Source organism: Octopus sinensis, linkage group LG21 (genome assembly GCF_006345805.1).
Source record: "Octopus sinensis linkage group LG21, ASM634580v1, whole genome shotgun sequence".
Lineage (NCBI taxonomy): Eukaryota > Metazoa > Mollusca > Cephalopoda > Octopoda > Octopodidae > Octopus > Octopus sinensis.
The window spans coordinates 12,996,183-13,021,671 of NC_043017.1; the positions used below are offsets into that span (position 1 = coordinate 12,996,183).

At 37.9% G+C, this 25,489-nt stretch overlaps 2 protein-coding genes across 2 annotated transcripts in view; one reads left to right on the forward strand and one right to left on the reverse strand.

The window, feature by feature from the left end:
- LOC115222767 (coiled-coil domain-containing protein 180-like) overlaps positions 1-25,489 on the forward strand; it is a 131,538-nt gene that overhangs the window by 40,301 nt on the left and 65,748 nt on the right. Inside the window, exons 16-17 of the mRNA XM_029793066.2 lie at positions 3,321-3,441; positions 4,495-4,692. Of these exons, the coding sequence (XP_029648926.2) occupies positions 3,321-3,441; positions 4,495-4,692 (319 nt within the window). The remainder of the gene's footprint in view (positions 1-3,320; positions 3,442-4,494; positions 4,693-25,489) is intronic.
- LOC115222917 (arrestin domain-containing protein 1) lies at positions 8,890-16,697 on the reverse strand. Its single transcript, XM_029793309.2, has 2 exons — positions 16,576-16,697; positions 8,890-10,481 (listed from the first exon to the last, which is right to left on the reverse strand). Exon 2 carries the CDS (start codon positions 10,183-10,185, stop codon positions 9,013-9,015), a length of 1,173 nt encoding a protein of 390 aa, XP_029649169.1. The 5' UTR covers positions 10,186-10,481; positions 16,576-16,697; the 3' UTR covers positions 8,890-9,012.

The window sequence follows — 25,489 nt, forward strand, 5'->3', positions numbered from 1 at the left end:
GAGAGAGAGAGAGAGAGAGAATCGAAGCAACTAGTTTGAATACTATATTTGAGGGGGAAAAATAATTAATTAGATAAATGACTGAATGAAAGCCAGAGAGAGAATGAAAATAGATAAATAATAAAAAATACGGTAGAGAATGGAAATAGATAAATAATGAAAAAAATACGGTAGAGAATGAGAATAGATAAATAATGAAAAAAATACGGTAAGAGACGAGGGGGCATATGGTCTGCAATACCCACTTCAGGAAACCCACCTCTCACCTAGTCACCTACCGTTCTGGCAGACACACCAGCCAGATTGACTACATCCTTGCCAGAAAAAGGGAAAGAGGGCTGATTATAAAATAATAATAATAATAATAATAATAATGATAATGATAATAATAATGATAATAATAATAATGATGATGATGATAATAATGATAATAATGATTATAATAATGATAATAATAATGATGATGATGATAATAATGATAATAATAATAATGATAATAATAATGATGATGATAATAATAATAATAATAATAATAATGATAATGATAATAATAATGATAATAATAATAATGATGATGATGATAATAATGATAATAATGATTATAATAATGATAATAATAATGATGATGATAATAATAATGATAATAATGATAATGATAATAATAATAATCACAGTTTCAAAATTTGGTACAAGGCCAGTAATTTTGGGGCCGGTGCTAAGTCAACTACATCAATCCCAGTGTCCAACTGGTACTTATTTTACTGACCCTGAAAGGATGAAAAGCAATGCCAACCTCAGCAGAATTTGAACTCAGGATATAAAAATAAATGATGTGCCACTAAACATTGTGCCCAGCATCGCAACAATTCTGTGAACTCACCACCTTAAATAATAATAATAATAATAATAATAAAACATGCCTCTTCATTGATATGACTGTCCTAATCGATATAAATGTATCTGTCAAGACCTACCAGAAACTGAGCAAATATAAAGATCTGGAAATAGAAATCAGCAAAATGTGGAACCTGAAGACTAAAACAATAGCTGTTGTCATAGGTGCCCTGGGAATGATAGCAAAAGGGGCTGGTTGCTACCTAACACAGATACCAGGAAACCCCAAAATGGCAGAAATTCAAAAGATAGTGCTCATGGGAGCTGCTCATATCCTACACAAAATACTTTCTATGTGATCTCAAGTTTTAAAACAAACATAATTTTTGTATGGTTTCTTAAACATTCTCTAGAACAACACTATGTACAAAACCAAATATACGGCATCCTAGGCATAACACCAACAAGAACTTCCAACTTGTTATCTCTTGAGGTCTCTGGGTGAGACTTGGAGCCAATTTGTACAAATGTAAAGCAAAAGTCAAACATAAAATAATAATAATAATAATAATAATAATAATAATAATTGGAAGTGTTATCATGTACATTGTTTTGTTCATTCAACATCCTTAAACAATCCTTATTCAGGGACCTTTTGAGTGGGATGGGCTACTCGACCAGAAGAAAATTCTAACTGGGCCCCACCTGCAAGGTCATGCGCTGTTTATCTTGATATGAAATCACCATGCCGTGCACATATGGTTGTGATGCATGTGCCTGGTGTACCCTTATCAGATGGGTAGTCATGATGGGTATACTGGGCTTCGTATATTTTACCCCAGTGTCACTTTGATGGCATGAACTGCTCTCACACTCAATAATAATAATAATAATAATAATAATAATAATAATCCTTTCTACTATAGGCACAAGGTCTGAAATTTGGGAGAGGGGTATAGTCAATTATATCGACCCTGAAAAGATGAAAGGCAAAGTTGACCTCAGTGGTATTTGAACTCAGTGCAAAGGCAGACGGAATGCTGCCAAGCATTTTGCCTGGTGTGTTAACAATTCTGCCAGCTTGCCACCTTAATAATAATAATAATAATAATAATAATAATAATAGCAATGAATATTATTGTTCTAATGATTTCATGCAAACCTGTGCTGTACCAGCTGAGTGCAAGTCAAGAGTGATGTCACTACATTGAGCTAGACACTGCTGTGAGGCTGAGCCCCAAAAAAAAAAAAACATGCCTGACGGTGCTGGTCAAGATGATGCACCAGCCCGTCTGAGATCGTGTTGCACTAGATGGCATCCTGCTTTGTTTTGGGAAGACCAGATATCTACAAAGAGGGAGAGAGAGATTTACTTCCACAGGGCTAGAGCTAAGCTGATACCATGTCGCATTGGCCACCTCACCAATCACAAAATGATATCTAGGGCCGTTGCCAGCCTCGGGCCGTTGCCAGCCTCAGGCCATTGCCAGCCCCGGGCCGTTGTCAGCCTCGCCTGGCCCCCGTGCTGGTGGCACGTAAAAAGCACCATCCGATCGAGGCCGTTTGCCAGCTTCGCCTGGCACCTGTGCCAGTGACACGTAAAAAGCACCTACTACACTCACGGAGTGGTTGGCGTTAGGAAGGGCATCCAGCCGTAGAAACATTGCCAGATCAGACTGGGCCTGGTGCAGCCTTCTGGCTTCCCAGACCCCAGTTGAACCGTCCAACCCATGCTAGTATGGAAAGCAGATGCTAAACGATGATGATGATGATGATGTTTGTGCTCTAATAGATTCACAAACCCATTAGAGTATCAGACAGCATTCCATCTAGCATTTAATTCATCTCTCTTTTACTTGTTTCAGTCATTTGACTGTGGCCATGCTGGAGCACCGCCTTTAGTCGACCAAATCGACCCCGGGACTTATTCTTTGTAAGCCCAGTACTTATTCTATCGGTCTCTTTTGCCGAACCGCTAAGTGACAGGGACATAAACACACCAACATCGGTTGTCAAGCAATGCTAGGGGGACAAACACAGACACACAAACACATACACACACATATATATATATACATATATATACGACAGGCTTCTTTCAGTTTCTGTCTACCAAATCCACTCACAAGGCATTGGTTGGCCCGAGGCTATAGCAGAAGACACTTGCCCAAGATGCCACACAGTGGGACTGAACCCGGAACCATGTGGTTGGTTAGCAAGCTACTTACCACACAGCCACCCCAGCACTCTCTTCAAGTTTTCTATTGAAATTTTGTAGGGGCTGACTTGTCAGCTTTCATCCTTCCTTCAAGGATCCAATGTAATCAGGTAGAAGTTAAGTTCTACCGGGGTCCATTTCTGCAGTTTCACCCTAACCTTCACACATACACAAAAATATTCATTGCTGTGTGTTGAAATTAAATAATGACTTCAGGTTCTCTCCATTGTTCTGATCAAATGTTCCATGGAATTCTTTTTTCTGTTAGTTACCAGTTTTTCCATGCCAAACAAATTAGCATGACTACCCTATACATTCCATTGGTGAAAGAAAAATTATACCTATACGAAAGAGACCTCTGCAAATTCTTCAAACTTAGGAGATACGGTGTAAGTCTTTATTTGTTATTCCATTTGAAGTACATATGCACACACACACACACACACACACATATAAAAGAACACAGGTGGAGTTTGAAAACTCATAAGAGCTATGAGCAAAAGGAGTCAGTTTAAGTTCCCTGTTTCTACCTGTGTTTAAAATCACCTGGTGATAATGGATTTTTCTCATTATGTAATTGTAGCAATCAAACTATTCATCAATAGAAAAAATGCTGCTGAAACAACTGTTGTGTGTATCTTTAAACTTCATTTGTGTTCTTCAGTTATACAAACACTACACCTGTAACCATCCCTAGGTTGAATCTAGAACTTGCACTAGATCAGGAATCTCACCTATGATCATTTTCATATATGTCAAAACTTTGTTAACGTGACATCAAAGTCTGCCGTTTTAAGCGCAACTAAAAAACAAACCCGAGCAACGCCGGGCTATACTGCTAGTTATATATATGATAGAAATTGCAAACTTGTCAGAATTCCTAAATTTAAAATTACAATAAAATTTGGCGTTATCTTATTCTCCTATATCAGGATGATACATAAAAGTGGACAATTTCAAAAAGACTTATGGTGATGTACTTGCATAGCAAGTGATTTGATCTGAGATCATGTGCTGAAACGAAAACAATTGCAGCGTGGAAGGTGTTTGTAAGCCATTTAAGAAACACACAAAAGCCGTTCGATTCACTTCAACATCTAAGTTTAATTTGTCAAAATATTTTCATCGCTTTAAGGCCGCGACCTGTTCACTGATTTTTGCACGGATTTTTGTCAGTGAACAGGTCACGGTCTTAAAGCGACGAAAATATTTTGACAAATTAAACTTAAATGTTAAAGTGAATCGAACGGCTTTTGTGTGTTTCTTAAATGGCTTACAAACACCTTCCACGCTGCAATTGTGTTCAAAAAGACTGATCTACCTAAAAATGATTAGAATTAACAAATAGCAACTGCTCTCAGACCAGAATTTTCAATGACCATTTGGCTGTATTGATGTGGGATATTCCTGAGTAATTCTGTCTAGATTTATTATATTTTCAGAAACAACCATTCAGCCAAGCTGACCCAAATGATGACTGCATTTGTACTGACCCAGCTGAGTCAGGCAGTACATCAACTGAATCGTCTAGAAAATCTTCCTCAAAAATGGTCATATCACCAAGTCAGCAACCCCTTAAGTTATCTGCACAAACTGAAAAGCCTGGCTCCCATTTGGATCTTCTAGCACCTAAGACTCTGGTAAGTTTATTCCTTTAGTTGTGTTCTGTTATTCTTTTATTCGTTTATTCACCAACGTTCCACACAGCTGCCCTTATTTGTTACATAACAAGATGTTTCAATAGATTAAAAGAAATTAAATTCCCTCCATCATCGTTTTTATCATCCACTTTTCCATACACACACGGGTGGCTAGAATTTGAGGTGGATTTTCTATGGTTGGCTGCCCTTCCTGTCACCAACTTGTTTCCATGGAAATATTTCCCCAGGGCCAGACTTGGTTTGGCAGAATATTGGAAATGAATGACACCACTTCCCTGACTGACATTTGTCTTCGATTATTATATGATGTCAAAACAAGGAGACAATAAAACACACATACACACACACACACACACACATATGTGTATACGTACTATAGGTTTCTTTTAGTTTTCATCTACCAAATCCACTCACAAGGCTTTGGTTGGCCTGGAGCACGCAGTGGGTCTGAACTCAGAACCATGTAGTTGGGAAGCAAACTTCTTACCACACAGCTATGTCTAAATTACTCGTTAAGGCGGCGAGCTGGCAGAGACGTTAGCACGCCGGGCAAAGTGCTTCGCGGTATTTCGCCCGTCGCTACGTTGTGAGTTCAAATTCCGCCGAGGTCGACTTTGCCTTTCATCCTTTCGGGGTCGATAAATTAAGTACCAGTTACATACTGGGGTCGATGTAATCGACTTAATCCGTTTGTCTGTCCTTGTTTGTCCCCTCTATGTTTAGCCCCTTGTGGGTAATAAAGAAGCAGATAATTAATTGGAATATGTTAATTTTGGTGTAGGGAGGGGATCGGGGTATGATTTCTTGGATCTAGTCTAATCCAGTGGTGATCTGCCCTTCAGCTGGTACTGTGCATGTGACCCTTCTCCAACACTCTCTATACAACCTGGGAAGGCCCTTACCTGCCCCACCCCCTGCTGTCATGAATGAGATTGCTGGAACTTCAGTTACCATTAATAGACTTAGGATGAGTTAAGTTAAGTTAACTTTTTAGCTCAAAAAGCAAAAAGCAAGGCCATGTAGGGGGACATGGAGTTATGTACAGGGAGGGTGTTCATGCAAAGAGTTCAGGCCATTTGTGGTCAAGGGAGACTTTGAACCGAGCGGTCATCAGCATCTTCACTATCTCGTCCGGCAGCTTATTCCACGGATCCGCAACCCGGATGGAGAAAGCCCCTCTCCTTCGATTGAGATGAAATCATCGCAGATAGAGCTTTTCGGAGTGACCCCACAGCCAACACTCTGGAGCTGGAATGGCTTTCCAATGCCTTCTCCAATCAGGAGGGATTTGAACTCAGAATGTAGAGAGTTGGAATATATAACGTGAAGCATTTCTGCTATGTCATCAATTCTACCACTCTTCCACCCACAGGGCAATGTAAAATGAAGTGTTTTGCTCAAGATCATAATGTGCTGTATGCTCCAAGAATCAAACCCACAATCTAGTGATTGTGAGTATAACCCCCTAACCAAAAGGCCATGCACCTTCATGATTTTTTGGAATAGCCCCAGTTCAACCAATACCCTGAGTGAATTTGCTAGATGGAAACTGTGTGAAGCCCCTCGTATATATATATATATATATATATATGTGTGTGAGTGTGTTTGCTTCTTCTTCTACCTGTTGCTTGGCAGCCAGTGTCAGTTTGTTTACTTCCTCATTACTTAGTGGTTTGGCAAATGACAAACAGAATAAACGCAAGATTTTTAAAAAAAAGAAATGTAAGTACTGGGTTACATCTTTCTGACTGAAACCCTTCAAGGCAGAACTCCAGCATGGCCGCAGTCCAGTGACTGATACAAGTCATCATCATCACTTAGCATCTGCTTTTCCATGCTGGCATGGGTTGGATGGTTTGATTGAAACTGGTAAGCTGTTGGGCTACACCATATTCCAATCTGATTTGGCATGGTTTCTACAGCTGGATGCCTTCCCTAATGCCAACCACTCCAAGAGTGTAATGGGTGGTCAAATGGAAGAACTTAATCTTTATATATAAAAGTGAAGTTGTGTGTCTGTCTCCTACGATTTAGATTCCTAACTACTCCCACATTTTGCGGTGCAGTTATCTTATAGTCGTGATTCATATTGAGCCCTTCTGGGTATTAGCGCGCATCTACGATGAGTCTACGATTTTAAAAAAAAATTTACCATCCTTTTTTTCCATTTTAATGCATTTTTTCGCTATTATATAAGGGAAGTAACTCTCTAAAAATGTCTACGATGAGTCAACGATTTTTAAAAAAATGTACCATCAATTTTTTTCCATTTTTAATGCATTTTTTTGCTATTTTTTGGCTATAACTCTCTAAAAATGCTTATATAGTTATTTCCCTTACAAACCCGAGCAACGCCGGGCGATACTGCTAGTCTGAAATAAGACTAAAAGAAATTTTTTTAAATGCTTTTGTAATAGAAACATTTTCTTGTCTTTTATTTTTGAACGTTAAAATAAAAAAAGTTTTGGAAAAAGTGAAAATGTTAAAAATAGTCATTTTGGTAAAATATTGGTTGGTAAAATAGCTACCAGTCTGAGAAATATGAATAGTGGTGTAATGAGGAATTCAAAAACAACCTTTTTGAGTCAATGCCACATCAAGTCTGTGGGTCATGACTGGAATTGGTAAAGGAATAAAAGAATATACATGTGTGTGTGTATGTTGTTTAAATACAGGTGTGTGTCTGTGTGTGTGTGTGTATGAATGCATATATGTGTGTGTGTATGTTGTTTAAATACAGGTGTGTGTCTGTGTGTGTGTATGTTGTTTAAATACAGGTGTGTGTCTGTGTGTGTATGCATATGTGTGTGTGTGTGTGTGTGTTGTTTAAATACAGGTGTGTGTCTGTGTGTGTGTATGTATGCATATATGTGTGTGTGTGTGTTGTTTAAATACAGGTGTGTGTATGTATGCATATATATATGTGTGTGTGTGTCTGTGTGTATGTTTAAATACAGGTGTGTGTCTGTGTGTGTATGCATATGTGTGTGTGTGTGTGTTGTTTAAATACAGGTGTGTGTCTGTGTGTGTGTATGTATGCATATGTGTGTATGTTGTTTAAATACAGGTGTGTGTCTGTGTGTGTATGTATGCATATATGTGTGTGCGTGTATGTATCCATATATGTGTGTGTGTATGTATGCATATATATGTGTGTGTGTATGTATGCATATGTGTGTGTGTGTGTAAGTGGTGGCACAAAGCAGTGATGGAAAATATACAGACTTTAGGTTAGTTCTCAAGTCATATAGATTCACAAGACCAGTTTCTCAGTTTTTGTGGCATATATATATTCCTCACCTGAACAGGATGCACGTCCGTCACAGGATTACTCATTTCTGCCAGCTGAGTGGACTGGAACAACATGAAATGAAGTGTTTTGCTCTAGAACACAACGCATCGCCCAGTCCAGGAATCGAAACGACAATCTTACAATTGTGAGTCCATCACCCTAACCTCTAAGCCATGCACTTCCATGAGGTAAAATATGTTTGGGACATATTTCTGCTTCTGAAGACAATATCATTGCATTTACCATGGAGAGAAAGATTTTCAAACATATTTGATCTAACCTAAAGTTTCTTTATATATATGTGTGTGTATGCAAGTGTGTGTGTGTGTACATATTTATGTGTATTTGATGTGTGTATATATATATATATATATATCTAACCGATCTAACATGGCGACTGATATATATATATATATATATATATATAGCAATTAAGGACAACTACTTAATAAGGAAAACTTAACAAGAAATTGTCAGGTAGATAGCGTGAAAACCTCATAAGAGAATAAATTTCGAAAATAATTATTTCTTATTGAACATATTAATTTATATATAGAGGGCATTATACATACATGCCAGAGGGCATTATACATACATATACATACATATATATATATATACATACATATATATATATATATATATTATATATATATATAATAATAATAATAATTGTGTACAGTGCTCAGGTGCACTACAATATATATCACCATGACCGTCACTGACCAGGCTGTCAGATGTTGCTACACATCGCTGGTCACAATGCGCTTCGCATTGTTTTAGCCTTTAAATGACGCCACCCCGCAGGCTAAGCGAGCAGGCCTATATATATATATATATGCGTGTGTGTGTATGTATGTATGTATGTATGTATGTATAATGCATGTGTGTATATATGTGTGTGTGTACATATATACATTTGTATATGTGATGTGTATATAATGCATGTGTGTGTGCATATATATATATATATATATATATATATATATATATAAAGCAGACACATTTCATAACCGGCTAACTTCCATGATTTCTTCATCTTTGTTCTGTTCAGGATCGTCATTTTGCTCAAACAATGGGTTGACCATTTTCCGTTCCACTTGGGTAATCTCAGCTCCACCCACATGCCAAGAATTAGTCTTGTGGTTCAATTCACTTAATATTTCATCTTCATGATTGAAATCATCCGATCCCAGGGCATTTCTGTCGGTGTTCCTCATCCACCGAGTATTACGCATCTGAGCTTTCTCTCTTTCTTGGGCATTTTCTGGCACTTCAAGACCCTGTGGTTTCATTCCGATTGTGATTGGTGTGTCGATCCGCATTTCAGTGTTGTCTGCCATTTCCAGCTTGAACTGGAATGAATATTCCACCTCAATCAGGTCACAGTAGTCTAGGTTAGATTCTGGGATATAAGGAGGGACAGCTAAACGCACATTTCTCCACTTTCGACCTTCGCAGTACCCCATTTCGTATTCGTCTCGCCGCTTGTTTACCACCTGTAGGAAACTGATGCTTTTCTTCTGTGCATGGTAAGTACTGTTCATCAAGAGGGAAGCTTGAATTGCATAGATAACTTTAGGACTTCGGTTTGTAATATCGGCATCAATAAGTATATCTTCCCCAGGGACTAAACCTGATTTTTTTATTGTCACATCCATCAATATCTTACCAAATGTACACCCCTTCCATGCTTTCTTCTGGTGTGTTATATTTTTTGGCTTTAAGAGTGCGGCAGACAATGGTAATGGTCTGACAATTAAGAAAGGCTCGCTGGTAATGTTAGTTTCACCAACTCTGTCTCCAGAAATAATTGCTTTTAATACGTACGTCACATTACCGTATTTTCCGATGAAGGAAGAGGGTAAATTATATGGTAGCTGATAGTCAAAAGGGAAATTATGTGGACCGGCATTCAAACTCAGTGGTTCTGTATTCTTCATGTCCATAATCAACTTTGAGGCGTCCATGTATATCTCGCTTGCTTGGTTTTGTTGTTGATTGTCTTCCCAACAGACCCGCCCCTCACCAAGAACACTGATCATAATGGTTCGGAGTAAAGTTGGACTGGAGAGAGATAGCTGTATAGATCCCCGGAGTATCTCACCTGGTTGATATTGATAATGTTCGTCGATATCATGTTCTAAGTTTATCGTAAAATGTTTCACAGACATATCCATTTTTCACAATGTCACACTACCTCCAGAAAGGAGGTTCAAAGAATCCAGCAAAAAATCTTTTTGTCACAAAGGATATTTGACTAAATTTTTTTTTATTCTATTATTAAAAATAGATTTCTTATGTGTTATAGACACATATTTTTGTTTTGTTTTTTGGGGATTTTTTTTTTTTTTTGTAAAATCCAGTGAATTTTAAATTAATTCCTCTTTAATATTTCGAAAATTTTACTATAGTTTCCCAATGGCATGGCAGACTAGAATCATTTAACTGTCTTGTACTTTTCTTCAGTGTAAATCTGAAACCAAAAAAAAAAAGAAAAGAAAAGGAAATTATAAATTTTCTTCATAATGCATTTTATCAACAAGCACATATATAAGCACAATATCACATTTGTCCACACACATATAGGAGCACTCCGTCGGTTACGACGACGAGAGTCCCAGCTGATACGATCAACGGAACAGCTTGCTCGTGAAATTAACGTGCAAATGGCTGAGCATTCCACAGATACATGTACCCTTAACGTAGTTCACAAGGAGATTCAGCGTGACACAGAGTGTGACAAGGCTGGCCCTTTGAAATACAGGTACAACTCATTTTTGCCAGCTGAGTAGACTGGAGCAACGTGAAATAAAGTGTCTTGCTCAAGGACACAACGCGTCGCCGGGAATTGAACTCCCGACCTTACGATCATGAGCCAAATGCCCTAACCACTAAGCCATGCGCCCTCGTCCACACACATACATGGCACCAACATGAATGCTTTTTATTCAGCACCAGTACAGGGCTCTTGCATAGGTGCCAGAAATCTCAGTCCTTTTTCATCTCCTCCATGAGGTTTAGTGTCTTGTGGTCATCCTTCAGTATTTCAGAACCATGGAATTTCTTAAGGACGCAGTGTTCTGGCAGCTAACAACTAACAGGGGTAGTTTAATCCTTGTTTTGACAAATTTGAATATGAAAAAATATTTTCTGAAAACCATGGATGCTACATTGTATTTTGTATTTTATAAGCATGTCCACTGGTGGTAGAGATATTGAATTCAGAAAGTTGGCCTAAGTTGTTGGAAAGATGATAAATAGTTTTGTGGGCTTCTACCAAGTCAGTCCCTAGAATTTTGAAGTTTTAATGAGTTGATTCCCTAGGAAGCAAGATGTTTATGATATGGTGACTGATAAAGAGCATTCCAGGAGATGCAAACTGTAAATGTGGACAGACCTTGGTCCTCCATAGCTTTAAATAGATGACCAGCAAGTGCCTGATAATTGACCTTATTGAGTAAACTTTTTTGTTGACAATGGTTTAATCAGGGAGCATTGACAATGACCTTATGACCTTTGTATGTGTTTATCATCATCATTATCATCATTTAGAAATTGTTTTCTATGATGGCATGGGTTAGATGGTTTGACAGAAATTCCCTTTAACTGAGTGAGGAATGTCTTTGAGATGGTGGGAGACTGCTTCATGTTGAGAGGTTAAAGTAGGATAGAGATGAGCCTAGGTGTTTTTGCTGTGGAAGAGATACATGACTACTTCACATTATATAAGCATTAGTGGGAGTAGTTGAGAAAATAAAGATTGTGGAGAGGAGTTGCTAGTGTGTGTGTGTGTAGGCCTTTCTGTTTGGTCCCCTACCACTGCTTGACAACTGGTGTTGGTGTGTTTACATCCCCATAACTTAGCAGTCCAGCAAAAGAAACCAATAGGATAAGTGCCAGGCTTCAGAAAACAAGCACTGGAGTTGACTTGTTCATCTAAAATTCTTCCAGACAATGCCCCAGCATGGCCACAGTATATATAATATATATATGTAATACATATAATATATATATATATATATATATACATATATATATATATAATATATACATACATACATACATACATACATATATATATATATATATATATATTATATATATATATATATATACATACATACATACATACATACATACATACATACATATATATATATATATATATATATATTATATATATATATTATATATATATATATATACATACATACATACATACATACATACATATATATATATGTATATGGCACATAAAAAGCACCATCCGTTCGTGGCCGTTTGCCAGCTCTGTCTGGCACCTGTGCAGGTGGCACGTAAAAAGCATCCACTACACTCACGGAGTGGTTGGCGTTAGGAAGGGCATCCAGCCGTAGAAAGACTGCCAGATCTGACTAAGCCTGATGAAGCCTTCTGGCTTCACAGACCCCCAGTTGAACCGTCCAACCCATGCTAGCATGGAAAACGGACGCTAAACGATGATGATGATGATATATAGAGAGAGAGAGAAAGAAAGATACACATGTGTGTGTGCGTGTGTATTATACACGTGGATGTGTGTGGTGTGTGTGACAGCACACCGTATACAAACATACAAACAAAAGGTCAGAAGAAGGAAACAAGAAGCAGAAAGGAAGAAAAAAAGGAGGTAGGCAAGAGAAGTGAAAGCCTAAGTTGGTGCAATGTTTAAATAGCCTAAAAGCATAGTGGTATTAATCTTCAATGGAATTTACGCAAACATACAAAGATAAAAGGGAGAAAGTAAGCCATATAACAACAACAACAACGATAATAATAATAATAATAATAATAATAATAATAGTACTACTAATAATAATAATAATAGTAATAATAGTACTAATAGTAATAATAATAATAATAGTAATAATAATAGTAATAATAATATAATAATAATAGTATAATAATAATAATAGTAATAATAATAGTAATAATAATAGTAATAATAATAATAGTAATATAATAATAATAGTAATAATATAATAATAATAATAATAGTAATAATAATAAAATAGTAATAATAATAATAATAATAGTAATATAATAATAGTAATATAATAATAGTAATAGTAATAATAATAATAATAGTAATAATAATATAATAGTAATAATAATAATAGTAATAATAATATAATAATAGTAATAATAATAGTATAATAATAATAATAGTAATAATAATAATAATAATAGTAATAATAATAATAATAATAGTAATAATAATAATAGTAATAATAATAATAGTAATAATAATAATAATAATAGTAACAACAACAACAACAGTAATAATAGCGCTACAGAATAAACATTGTCATAAATGGGAAAAGATCTCAGGTTATGGAGGTAAACAACTCTATTGTCTTACCTCTCCTTTCACCACCATCACCATCACCCCTGTCTTTAAATATGTACCCTTCAATTATTATTCTTGTCTAAGTTCCCCTACAAACTATGAAAATTCACTTACGTTCCCACCAATTTATATTCAGATTATTATTGTTATTGCTATTATTATTATTATTATTATTATTATTATTATTATTATTAAGTGTTGGTGGTGACAGAGGGAGCTACTGCCCTTTAGGGAATCTTTTGGTTGAAGTGTAGGTGAGCGTGATGGAAATGAGAATGGCCCTAATGAATGGGCAAGTTCTCAGCATTTGCCTGTAGGTCAGAGAATACAGGTGAGAGAGGGAACTTGCACCTGGTAGTTAAGGTAATCCTAGATCTATAAAGTTCTTAGATTGGCCTTGTTTGACTGCCCATCCCCTTTGGGGACAGCTCATTTCATTTCTTTTGTGTATTTTTTTTATTCATAACTGATTCTGCATCTCTCCACCCCTGCTCCCTCACCAACTACTATGTTTGTGATTTGTCCTTATGTTCCCCCAATACATAGCCCTTGTGGCAAATAAGGAAAGGATTATTGTCAAATGCATGCATACTCCCAGGTTTCAGCATCCGGTGGCTGATTTACCTACTTTTTATTGGTGCAGGCATGGCTTATAGGTGCAGGAGGGGCTGTGTGGTAAAAATCTTGCTTTCCAACCATATATCATCATCATCATCTTCGTTTAACGTCCACTTTCCATGCTAGCATGGGTTTGATGGTTCAACTGGGGTCTGGGAAGCCAGAAGGCTGCACCAGGCCCAGTCTGATCTGGCAATGTTTCTACAGCTGGATGCCTTTCCTAACGCTAACCACTCCGTGAGTGTAGTGGGTGCTTTTTACGTGCCAACGGCACAGGTGCCAGACGAGGTTGGCAAACAGCCACGATCGGATGACACTTTTTATGTGCCACCGGCACGAGTCCAGTCGGGGCAGCGCTGGCAACGGCCACATTCGGATGGTTGTATATATATATATATAAGGCGGCGACTGGCAGAAACGTTAGCACGCCGGGCGAAATGCGTATTCGTTTTTCGTCTGCCGTTACGTTCTGAGTTCAAATTCCGCCGAGGTCGACTTTGCCTTTCATCTTTTCGGGGTCGATAAATTAAGTACCAGTTGCGCACTGGGGTCGATGTAATCGACTTAATCCCTTTGTCTGTCCTTGTTTGTCTTCTCTGTGTTTAGCCCCTTGTGGGTAGTAAAGAAATATATATATATATAATCTGTGTCTTTGTGTCAGCATTTGTACCCCCAACACCACCATTTGATGACCACTGAGCAAGATCGTTGCCAGTGCCGCTGGACTGGCTCCTGTGCAGGTGGGCACCTAAAAAGCACCATTTGAGTGTATATATCTAACATTACTTTTTCATAAAAAGCCTTTACTTTTTTGATTTCCAATGTGCATTTTCGCATATTCTTCTTCTTACTTTCCCCTTACATTTCCTCATGTAGTTTCTATTTTCTTTTGTAACATATTTCTGTTATATATATATGTATGTATATATATATATAAGGCGCAGGAGTGGCTGTGTGGTAAGTAGCTTGTTTACCGACCACATGGTTCCGGTTTCAGTCCCACTGCATAGCACCATGGGCAAGTGTCTTCTATAAGCCTTGTGAGAGGATTTGGTAGACGGAAACTGAAAGAAGCCCATCGTATATATGTGTATATATATATATACCAGAGTAAACACATAAATGTGAAACAAGGTGGAAAAAAAGAGTACTCAAATACCAGTGGTAGAGTAATATGCTTTATTTAAAGCAGCAGAAAATTCAACAAAATCTGTTACTCTGAGTTTCTCGTTGCTGTTCATCAGACAGTTTTTGTTAGAATGGAACCGATATATCGGTTCCATTCTAACAAAAACTGTCTGATGAACGGCAACGAGAAACTGAGAGTAACAGATTTTGTTGAATTTTCTGCTGCTTTAAATAAAGTATATATATATATATATATATATATATATATATGCGTGTGTATATGTTTGTGTGTCTGTGTTTGTCCCCCCAACATCGCTTGACAACCAATGCTAGTGTGCTTACGTCCCCGTAACTTAGCGATTCAGCAAAAGAGACTGATAGAATAAGTACTAGGCTTACAAAGAATAAATCCTGGGGTCGATTTGCTCAACTAAAGGCGGTGCTCCAGAATGGTCACAGTCATATGACTGAAACAAGTAAGAGTCCAGGAACCTTTTGATACCACCTCATATACTGTATGTTGGAGGTAGTATAAATATACTACCTGTTGGAGGTGATATATATACTGTATGTTGGAGATGGCATATATACTGTATTGGTGGGTTTACATACATATTGTTATATACCTTGTGATGGATGTGTGAACTATATTCTTTTCTGCTCTAGGCACAAGACCCTAAATTTTGGGAGAGGGGACCAGTCAATTAGATTAACCCAAGTATGCAACTGGTACTTAATTTATTGACCCCGAAAGGATGAAAGGCAAAGTCGACCTTGGTGGAATTTGAACTCAGAATGTAAAGACAGACAAAATACGGCTAAGCATTTCGCCCAGCAATATTGATATGGCAGTATTACATGTTGGAGTTATAAAGCTGCTTTTGCTGGAAGTATTATAATTAGTATTATAATTATAATTAGTCAAGCTATTTTGTAAGGGAGTGGCTGTGTGGTAAGTAGCTTGCTAACCAACCACATGGTTCCGGGTTCAGTCCCACTGCGTGGCACCTTGGGCAAGTGTCTTCTGCTATAGCCCCGGGCCGACCAATGCCTTGTGAGTGGATTTGGTAGACGGAAACTGAAAGAAGCCTGTCGTATATATGTATATATATGTATATGTATGTATGTGTATGTGTTTGTACCCCTAGCATTGCTTGACAACCGATGCTGGTGTGTTTATGTCCCTGTCACTTAGCGGTTCGGCAAAAGAGACCGATAGAATAAGTACTGGGCTTACAAAGAATAAGTCCCGGGGTCGATTTGCACGACTAAAAGGTGGTGCTCCAGCATGGCCGCAGTCAAATGACTGAAACATGTAAAAGAGAGCAAAGAGTATCTATACACGAGACAGAATTAAGTCATAAATGAAATAAACTGTTGTGATGTCATCAGTGAACAATCTCATTGGATATATCCAAAACTAGTATAGAAAGCTATATAGCAGCTACAATACCTCCATATATGACAGGAATGGGACGGGTCAGGGAATTGTGGATGTCTGTGGTTCCCACTGGCTTATTACACAGTATGATTTGATTGCTTTAGCACTGAGAAAGTTCTTTCAGCCACACCACTAAAAAAAAAAGACAGTAGTTAATTGTGTGATAGTGAACAAAGATATATTCTTTTACAATAATCATAAATGCAAAGCTATACATTCAAGAATTTTTATTCCATAGGTGGAGTTAGTTTCTTTTTTTTTTTTTTTCATGGAAAGCTGGGGAGTAGGGTTTACAGAGATAAAGATATGTAGGGCGCAGAATTAGATAGATATTAATATTAATAGACTAATAGATATAGAGATAGATTCCTTTTATGTTTTTTTTTTGCTTTTGTTTTTACTCATTTACTTGTTTCAGTCATTTGACTGTGGCCATGCTGGAGCACTACCTATAGCCGAGCAAATCGACCCCAGGACTTATTCTTTGTAAGCCTAGTACTTATTCTATCAGTCTCTTTTGCCGAACCGCTAAGTTACGGAGACGTAATCACACCAGCATCGGTTATCAAGTGATGTGGGGGGGGGGGACAAATACATCACACAAACATACACACACACACATATATATATATACACACATATATACGACGGGCTTCTTTCAGTTTCCATCTACCAAATACACTCACAAGGCTTTGGTTGGCCCGAGGCTATAGTAGAAGACACTTGCCCAAGGTGCTACGCAGTGGGACTGAATCCGGAACCATGTGGTTGGTAAGCAAGCTACTTACCACACAGCGACTCCTACGCCTGTACAGTTTGTACAGTTCTTGAATTAGGTGAGTCATAAGAGAGAATAGTATTCAGAAACTTGTGCTGTAGCTACTTAGTATTAAAAGACGACTTTATATTAATGTCTGCCCGTAAGGTGTAACTGTGTGAAAGAGGTGAGTTTTACAGTTTCGATAGAAACAACTACATGAGTTGGTAGAGAGAGTTAGTTTTTTAAAGCAGGGATGAAAACATAATTTATTTGCTTCTATAGTGAACTTTGAATACAATTTAAAATGAATTCATTCATTATTATGACTTACAGGAAACTGAGAGAGAGCGTCAGAATTTCACAGCTTACTTTATATTTAACATACAAAGCAACAAAAACACATTATTTATTTTTATATTGCTGAATGGGAAACAACATTAACAATGGCAACATTGACAGCATAAACAACAGCAATAACAATCCATTTGCACTTGAGCACTGTATACAATAAGTTCAGTATTATATTTTTGATATTAAGAGTGAAGGCGCGTGACTCAGTGGTTAGAGCGTCGAGCTTACGATCGTGAGGTTGTGAGCTCGAATCCCGGAGCGGGCTGCATGTTGTGTTCTTGAGCAAGACACTTTATTTCACGTTGCTCCAGTTCATTCAGCTGTAGAAATGAGTTGCGACGTCACAGGTGCCAAGTTGTATCGGCCCCTTTGCCTTTTCCTTGGATAACACTGGTGGCGTGAAGAGGGGAGGCTGGTATGCATGGGCGACTGCTGGTCTTCCATAAAAACAACCTTGCCCGGACTTGTGCCTGGGAGGGTAACTTTCTAGGTGCAATCCCATGGTCATTCATGACCAAAGGGGGTCTTTACCCTTTTATATTTTTGATTAAAAGACAAAACAAAAAAAAACATAGAATTTATTGTTGAACTGAATGCTTCCATCTCCTAATATAATAATAAGCGTAGTGCCTTTATGTATTTGTGCATGTATCATTATCATCATCATCATCATTTAACATCTGCTGTCCATGCTAGCATGGGTTGGACGATTTGACTGAGGACTGGTGAACCAAGATGGTTGCACCAGGCTCCAATCTGATCTGGCAAAGTTTCTACAGCTGGATGCCCTTCCTAACGCCAACCACTCCGAGAGTGTAGTGGATCCTTTTACGTGCCACCGGCATGAGGGCCAGTCAGGCGGTACTGGCAACGGCCATACTCAAATGGTGTTTTTTACATGCCACCTGCACTGGCAATGACCTCACTTGAATGTTTTTCCACGTGCCACCAGCATTTTTACATGCCACCTGCATGGAAGCCAGTCAGCTGCTCTGGCAACAGTCACACTCGGATGGTGCTCTTAGCGCTCCACTGGCACAGGTGCCAGTCATCGAATTTGATTGGATTTTGATTTCACTTGCCTCGACAGATCTTCGCAAGCCGAGTTTAGTGTCCAATGAAGGTGTACATAGACATAGAGGCAGAATAGTTGGCAGAGGTTTGTTTTCCATGGGTTCACAAATGAGATTTCAGGCCTGCAAAAGAAAAGCATGGTCTGTCACAAACTGTGCACACAAAGAAATCGTTGTGATTCACCTTCTTGATTGTAACATTCTTCCTTAAATCTCTTTTGATTCTTACATACATTATCTTGGACTCTTCAAACACTTTCACTCCACTCCACACTTTTGTTCGCCATCGAGCTTGATTCAAAGCAAGGGTTTCCATGTCCTCTGGGACCATTCCAAGTGACTTCATCACAGTAGTCCTTATGCCGTCCTTAAACCTTTCTTTAGGTTTACGCCGATAGCGTTTCCCCTCTGCAAGCTCACCATAAAACAGCTGTTTCAGCATCTGTTCATCTTCCATTCGAACAATATGGCCACACCATCTCATTTGGTTTCTCAAAATCATCTCTTTAATTGAAATGATGCCTGCAGATGCAAGGACATCTGTGTTTGGAGTAAAAGAACTTCATTTAATGTTTAAAATACGATGAAGGCATTTTTGGTGGAATTGTTCTAACAATTTAAAATGTCTTCATAACATATTTATGTTTCACAAGAATACAACAGGGATAGTAAGACAAATGATTTGTAAAGAGCCAGCTTTGTATTCTTATTTATGTCACTGGCACCAAACGTGTGACTCCAAGTCACCAAATGCTTTTGCTGCTCTTTGAATTCACAGATGTACTTCTGTATCAAGATTTCCATCATTTTGTACAGAGCTTCCAAGGTGGATGAACAAATTGACAACCTCAAGTAACTTACTCTTAACAAAAATTTTAGTGGGGTTACAAACGGTACCACATGCAGGTTAATGCATTACAACTATATTTTTCAAGTTGATGGTCAAGCCAAACTCATTACAAGCTGGGTCAAATGCTGATACAAGAGATTCCAGAATAACTGACAAGATTGCAATCATTAGCATATAAAAGCTCCCTAATGAGTGAAGTGAAAACCTTCATTTTGAATTTCAGTCTGGTCAGATTAAAAACATTCCCTGTTGTTCGATATTTTTTGTAAATACCCTCCTCAGAGTTTTGAAAAACATATGACAACACAATAGCAGTGTATATTGCAAAGAGGATGGGTGCTTCAAGGTCTCCTTGCTTTACTCCATTTTCCATGGGAAAAGATTCAGAGAGCCTACAACCAAAATTAACTCTAGCTTTCATATCTTGATGCAAGCCCTGATCATGTTTTTCTGGACAACCTATTTTCCTTAGAATTAGCCACGGAGCATTTCAATTAGCAATTTCGAATGCTTTGCTCAAATCAACAAAGCAATAGTATAGAGCAAGATTCTGTTCAATGCACTTTACTTGCAATTGTCTGATAGTAAAGATACAATCAGATGTGCCCCTGGAGGAATGAAAACCATACTGAGTTCAGACACTATATTTGGTATTATGAAGGTATTTAAATGTTCCAACAAAATGTGAGCAAGTACCTTTCCAACCACAGGCAAAAGCGAAATCCCACAAAAATTACCACACAGATCCTTTGGCCCCGATTTATAGAAGGAGACTGAAATAGCATCAATCCAGTCTTGAGGCACTTTCTCTGACAAATTAATATATTTAAGAGTTCAAACATGTTGTCACTCCCATATTTCAAGACCTCTGCACAGACCCTGGAGACTTATTGTTATTCAACTTATTCACAGTTAAATAAATGTCATTTAGAGCTGGTTCAAATGCCATCTCCTCTATAATTGGAAGAAGGTGGCGAGCTGGCAGAAACGTTAGCACGCCAGGCAAAATGCTTAACGGTATTTCATCTTTCGTTACGTTCTGAGTTCAAATTCCGCCGAGGTCGACTTTGCCTTTCATCCTTTCAGGGTCGATAAATTAAGTACCATTTACGCACTGGGGTTGATGTAATTGACTAAATCCGTTTGTCTGTCCTTGTTTGTCTCCTCTGTGTTTAGCCCCTTGTGGGTAGTAAAGAAATATATAACTGGAAGGTGTTCGATTTTTTCTATCATCCTCATGTCAGCGGATAATGGCCCATTCAAAAGTGCAGAAAAATGTTCTACCCAACGCTTATGAATAGAAGTGGTGTCAGTGAGAAGCAAATGTTCATTTGCTGTCCTCACTGGAGCTATTGAAGAAGATTTTGGGTCCATATAACTCCTTAACATAAGAGTTCAAACCCTTGAAGTCATTTTTATCAGTTGCTTCTTGCACCGTTTTTGCTCTATCATTCCACTATTCCTGTTTAATTTTCCTTAGAGCAGTCTGCACTTTCCCTTTCAGCTTTTTGTAAGCTTCATTTGAGTTAGGGTTCAAGGACTGAGAAAGAAATGTATTGCCTAAGCATTGTTTTTCTAAAAGTAGATCATGAATTTCTGTTGATCTGTCTGAGAACCAGTCACTGGATTTATGAGATTTAAATCCCACTGATGAACTTGCAGCCTGAAATACTTTTGTTTTGAAATCTTCCCATAGATTGTTTGGGTCAAGATTAATACTTTCTATAGCAGTGGTTTTCAACCAGGGTTCTGCCAGTACAGTCCAGGGGTTCCGCAAGAAGTTACAAAATTGCTAAAATCGGCAGTAATTTTAAATTTTCCTGTGCAGATATGTGTGCCTAAGACTATTAAATTATTGCACAGGGGGTTCCCCAAACCAGTGGAATGTTTCCTTGGGGTTCTGCTCCAGCAAAAAGTTTGAAAAGCACTGTTCTATAGCATCATGGAATCTTTGCAAGTTGCTTGATGATTTAAAGTTTGCCGCATTTAACCTTTTGGGTACCTTAGGACCAGACTGTCGGTTTTTAGGTATTATTGAAAAATTTGTATTTCCACACACTAGACGATGCTCCTCTCATGGCCCAAACACTAGAAACTTCTTTCGGATCATGTTTTCTGATCAAAATATAATCTATGAGATGCATGTGTTTAGTTCTTGGGTGCATCCAGGTGGTTTTATATTTATCTATCTGCTTAAAGAGTGTTGGTAACAACTAGATTATACTCAGTACAAAATATCACAAGAGCTACTCCCTTTTTATTACATTTTCCAATCCCATATCAACCTAAAACAGGCCATGAAACATAGTCCTTTCCAACTCTTGCGTTGAAATTTCCCAAATATGACCCGCTTGTAAGAAATTGGTACTTTTCCCACATTTTCACACCTAAACACACGCACACGTCAAGATCACCAGCCCTCTTTCATACGCACATACGTACTCTCTTACACACACACACGCACCTTCATTTTGGGAACACTACTACTTTGTTATCGAAGAAAATGTCCCAGTGTAACAGGATGAATATGTGTGAGCATGATTGTATATATTATGTGTGTGTGTGTGTTGCATAGATAGATAGACGTTAGTGTCTCAGCCCTCCCATTTGCCTTGCCCAATATTCCATTCAAGCCTATCCTATCTTACGTTTCCTTAAAAGACCGTCTGTCGACATTCACTCATTGTTTCTTTATATATTCCTGTACATTTAATGCCTTGGTTCCCAAATAATAAATGAAGCCATTTACAACTCATTGTTCAATTAAAAGAAAATGAACCGGTGATGAAACGACACGAATATAAGTCGTTCCTGTTCACATATGAGAAGAAAAGCCAAACAAGCTTGGTATGTATGTATATAGATAGATAGATAGATAGATAGATGTGTGATTGTGAGAACGTGCTGGTTATACGCGTGTATGTCACAGGTAATTTTGCAAGCCAAGGTCACCAGAGACAACCAGTACGTAGTAAATATGCGACAGGTGAATATTCAATTGACCATTAACATAGTTCTTAAATTAAATATTTAAGTGGCTGGCTGAACCACTCTAAAAGTTTTTTTTCCTTGTATAAATAAATAGATTAGTTCTTCCTTTTCTTTTCTTTTTTTTTTTTTGTATGGCTTTAAAAAATGACATGACATTCTGGATGGAATCATGACAGCTATTTAAAACATTTCATACAAAAGGTTACATTCGCTTTTGTGTGGCTTTGTAATAAATATTACATTTATATATATATGTGTATGTATGTATGTATGTGTGTGTGTGTGTGTGTGTAATATATATATATATATATGGTGTGTGTGTGTGTGGGTGATATATGTGTGGTGTGTGGTGTATATATATGTGTGTGTGTGTGTGTATATATGTGTGTGTGTGTGTGTGTATATATGTGTGTGTGTGTGTGTGTGTATATATGTGTGTGTGTTGTGTGTATATGTGTGTGTGGTGGTGTGTGTATATATATGTGTGTGTGTATTATGTGTGTTGTGTGTGTGTGTATATATGTGTGTGTGTGTGTATATATGTGTGTGTGTGTGTATATATGGTGTGTGTGTGTGTATATGTGTGTGTGTGTGTGTTTATATATGTGTGTGTGTGTGTTGTATATATATATATGTGTGTGTGTGTATATATATATGTGTGTGTGTGTATATATATGTGTGTGTGGTGTATATATATATATATGTGTGTGGTGTGTGTGTATATATATATTATATTATATATATGTTGTGTGTGTAATATATATATATTATATATATATAATATATATATACAGAGAGAAGAGAGAGAGAGAGATATTACTTTGTGAAAATGTCATAATACCTATTAATAATACACATACACCTGTCTTATTTTGTATCAGTGCTATATATTTATATATACGTGAGGGCACATGGCCTAGTAGTTAGGATGTTGCACTCACAATTGTAAGATCGTGATTTCAGTTCCAAAGCGTGGTGGTGTGTTATGTTCTTGAGTAAAACACTTCATCTCCACGATGCTCTGCAATCACTTTGACACCTGACACGTGGTACACCTGTGTGCACCTGTTCAGACAATGTTGATTTGATGGAGAGAGTGAGCTTGTGTGCAGCACGGACATTTGATCACTATAAACAAACCATTTGCTGAACACTCATACATCGTCTTCAATGGGAGAGTCCATCATAATATATATATATATATATATATCACTTTGATCACTTTGACCGACCAGTCTGTCAGGTGTCCATTTGACACCCGTTGGTCACAGCACGCTGTCCACTCCTCTCTGGATCACGCCTTTCTCATCCACGTGATCCCAATCGACGATATATATATATATATATAAATAAATAAATAGCTAATCCAAACATGAAAGTACAAAGAGAAAACACAACGCAAGGACATGGAATAAGTATAGTGTTATTGGACGCTCAGGAAAGGAAAGAAAGAAGGAGGATTTAATGTTTCGAGCGGAGCTCTTCATCAGAAACATAGGAAAACAGAAGATCCAAGGAAGAGAAGATGGAGGAAAAAATATCGTCAACGATACACACGCGCGTCACATATTGATATATAAGGGAAACACGACCCCTTCGGTCATGAATGCCATGGGATTGCACCTAGAAAGTTACCTTCCTAGATACAAGTCCCGTGCAAGGTTTTTTATGGAAGGCCAGCAGTCGCCATGCATACCAGCCTCCCCTCTCCACGCCACCAGTGTTATCCAAGGGAAAGACAAAGGTCGATACAGCTTTGCACACAGCGACGTCGCAACTCATTTCTACAGCTGAGTGAACTGGAGCAACGTGAAATAAAGTGCCTTGCTCGAGAACACAAACCCGCAGCCCGGTCCGGGATTCGAGCTCACAACCTCATGATCGTAAGCTCGACGCTCTAACCACTGAGCCATGCGCCTTCACATTATTGATATATAATATATATAATATATATATATATATATTTATATACAGGAGGTGCTGAAAAGTTCATGGCTTTAGGTAAAAGAAAATATAGGTAGATCTGTTAATTATGATTTTATTCAACATATTCCCCTCTCAGATTCACACAATTATTGCAGAAGTCCTTCACTTTTTCTAAGCCCTGTAAAAGAACTCGGAAGATTGGGCCTCCAGCCAGGCTTTTCACAACACCCTTTTAGCTAGGAACTTTTCAGCACCTCCTCATGTGTGTGTGTGTGTGTGTGTGTATGTGTGTGTTTTAAAATAGACACCTAGTCAGACAAACCTAGTAACATCATTGAGGCCATCAAATTGACCAACCATATAGGCAGCAGAGATGATTGCTCAAAGTAGCAGTGGATCAGGAAATGATACTTTTTACTGGACACAAGCTGGCATTTGACCAATCCTGCCTGGATCACCTGGGTGGGGATGTCTGATTGTTAAGACCCAAAATGCCCAGTGACCCTCCAGGTAAAAAAAACCACTGTTTATGTGTCCAGGTGCATCAAGAAGCTTGCTTCCCAACCACATGGTTTCAGGTTCAGTTCCACTGTGTGGCTACTCTAGCCTCAGGCTGACCAAAACCTTGCGAGTGGATTTGGTAGATGGAAACTGAAAGAAGCCTATTGTATATATATATATATACACACACACACACTCACACTCATCTTGTGTGTGTGTGTCTTTGTATCTGTGTTTGTCCCCAACCACTGCTTGATGAGCAGTGTTGGTGTGTTTACATTTCTGGAACTTAACAGTTCAGCAAAAGGAACTGATAGAATAAATACCAGGCTTAAAAAAAAAGAGTAGTGGGGTTGAATCATTCAAATGAAAATTCTTCAAGGTGGTTCCCCAGCATGGCTGCAGTCTCATAACTGAAACAAATAAGGGATTTATTTTCTATGCTGGTATGAGTTGGATTCTTGAGCAGACGCT

What these genes read in the sequence shown, in the direction of transcription:
- LOC115222917 (XM_029793309.2), bottom strand. Translation starts at nt 10,185, where the DNA reads ATGGATATGTCTGTGAAACATTTTACGATAAACTTAGAACATGATATC.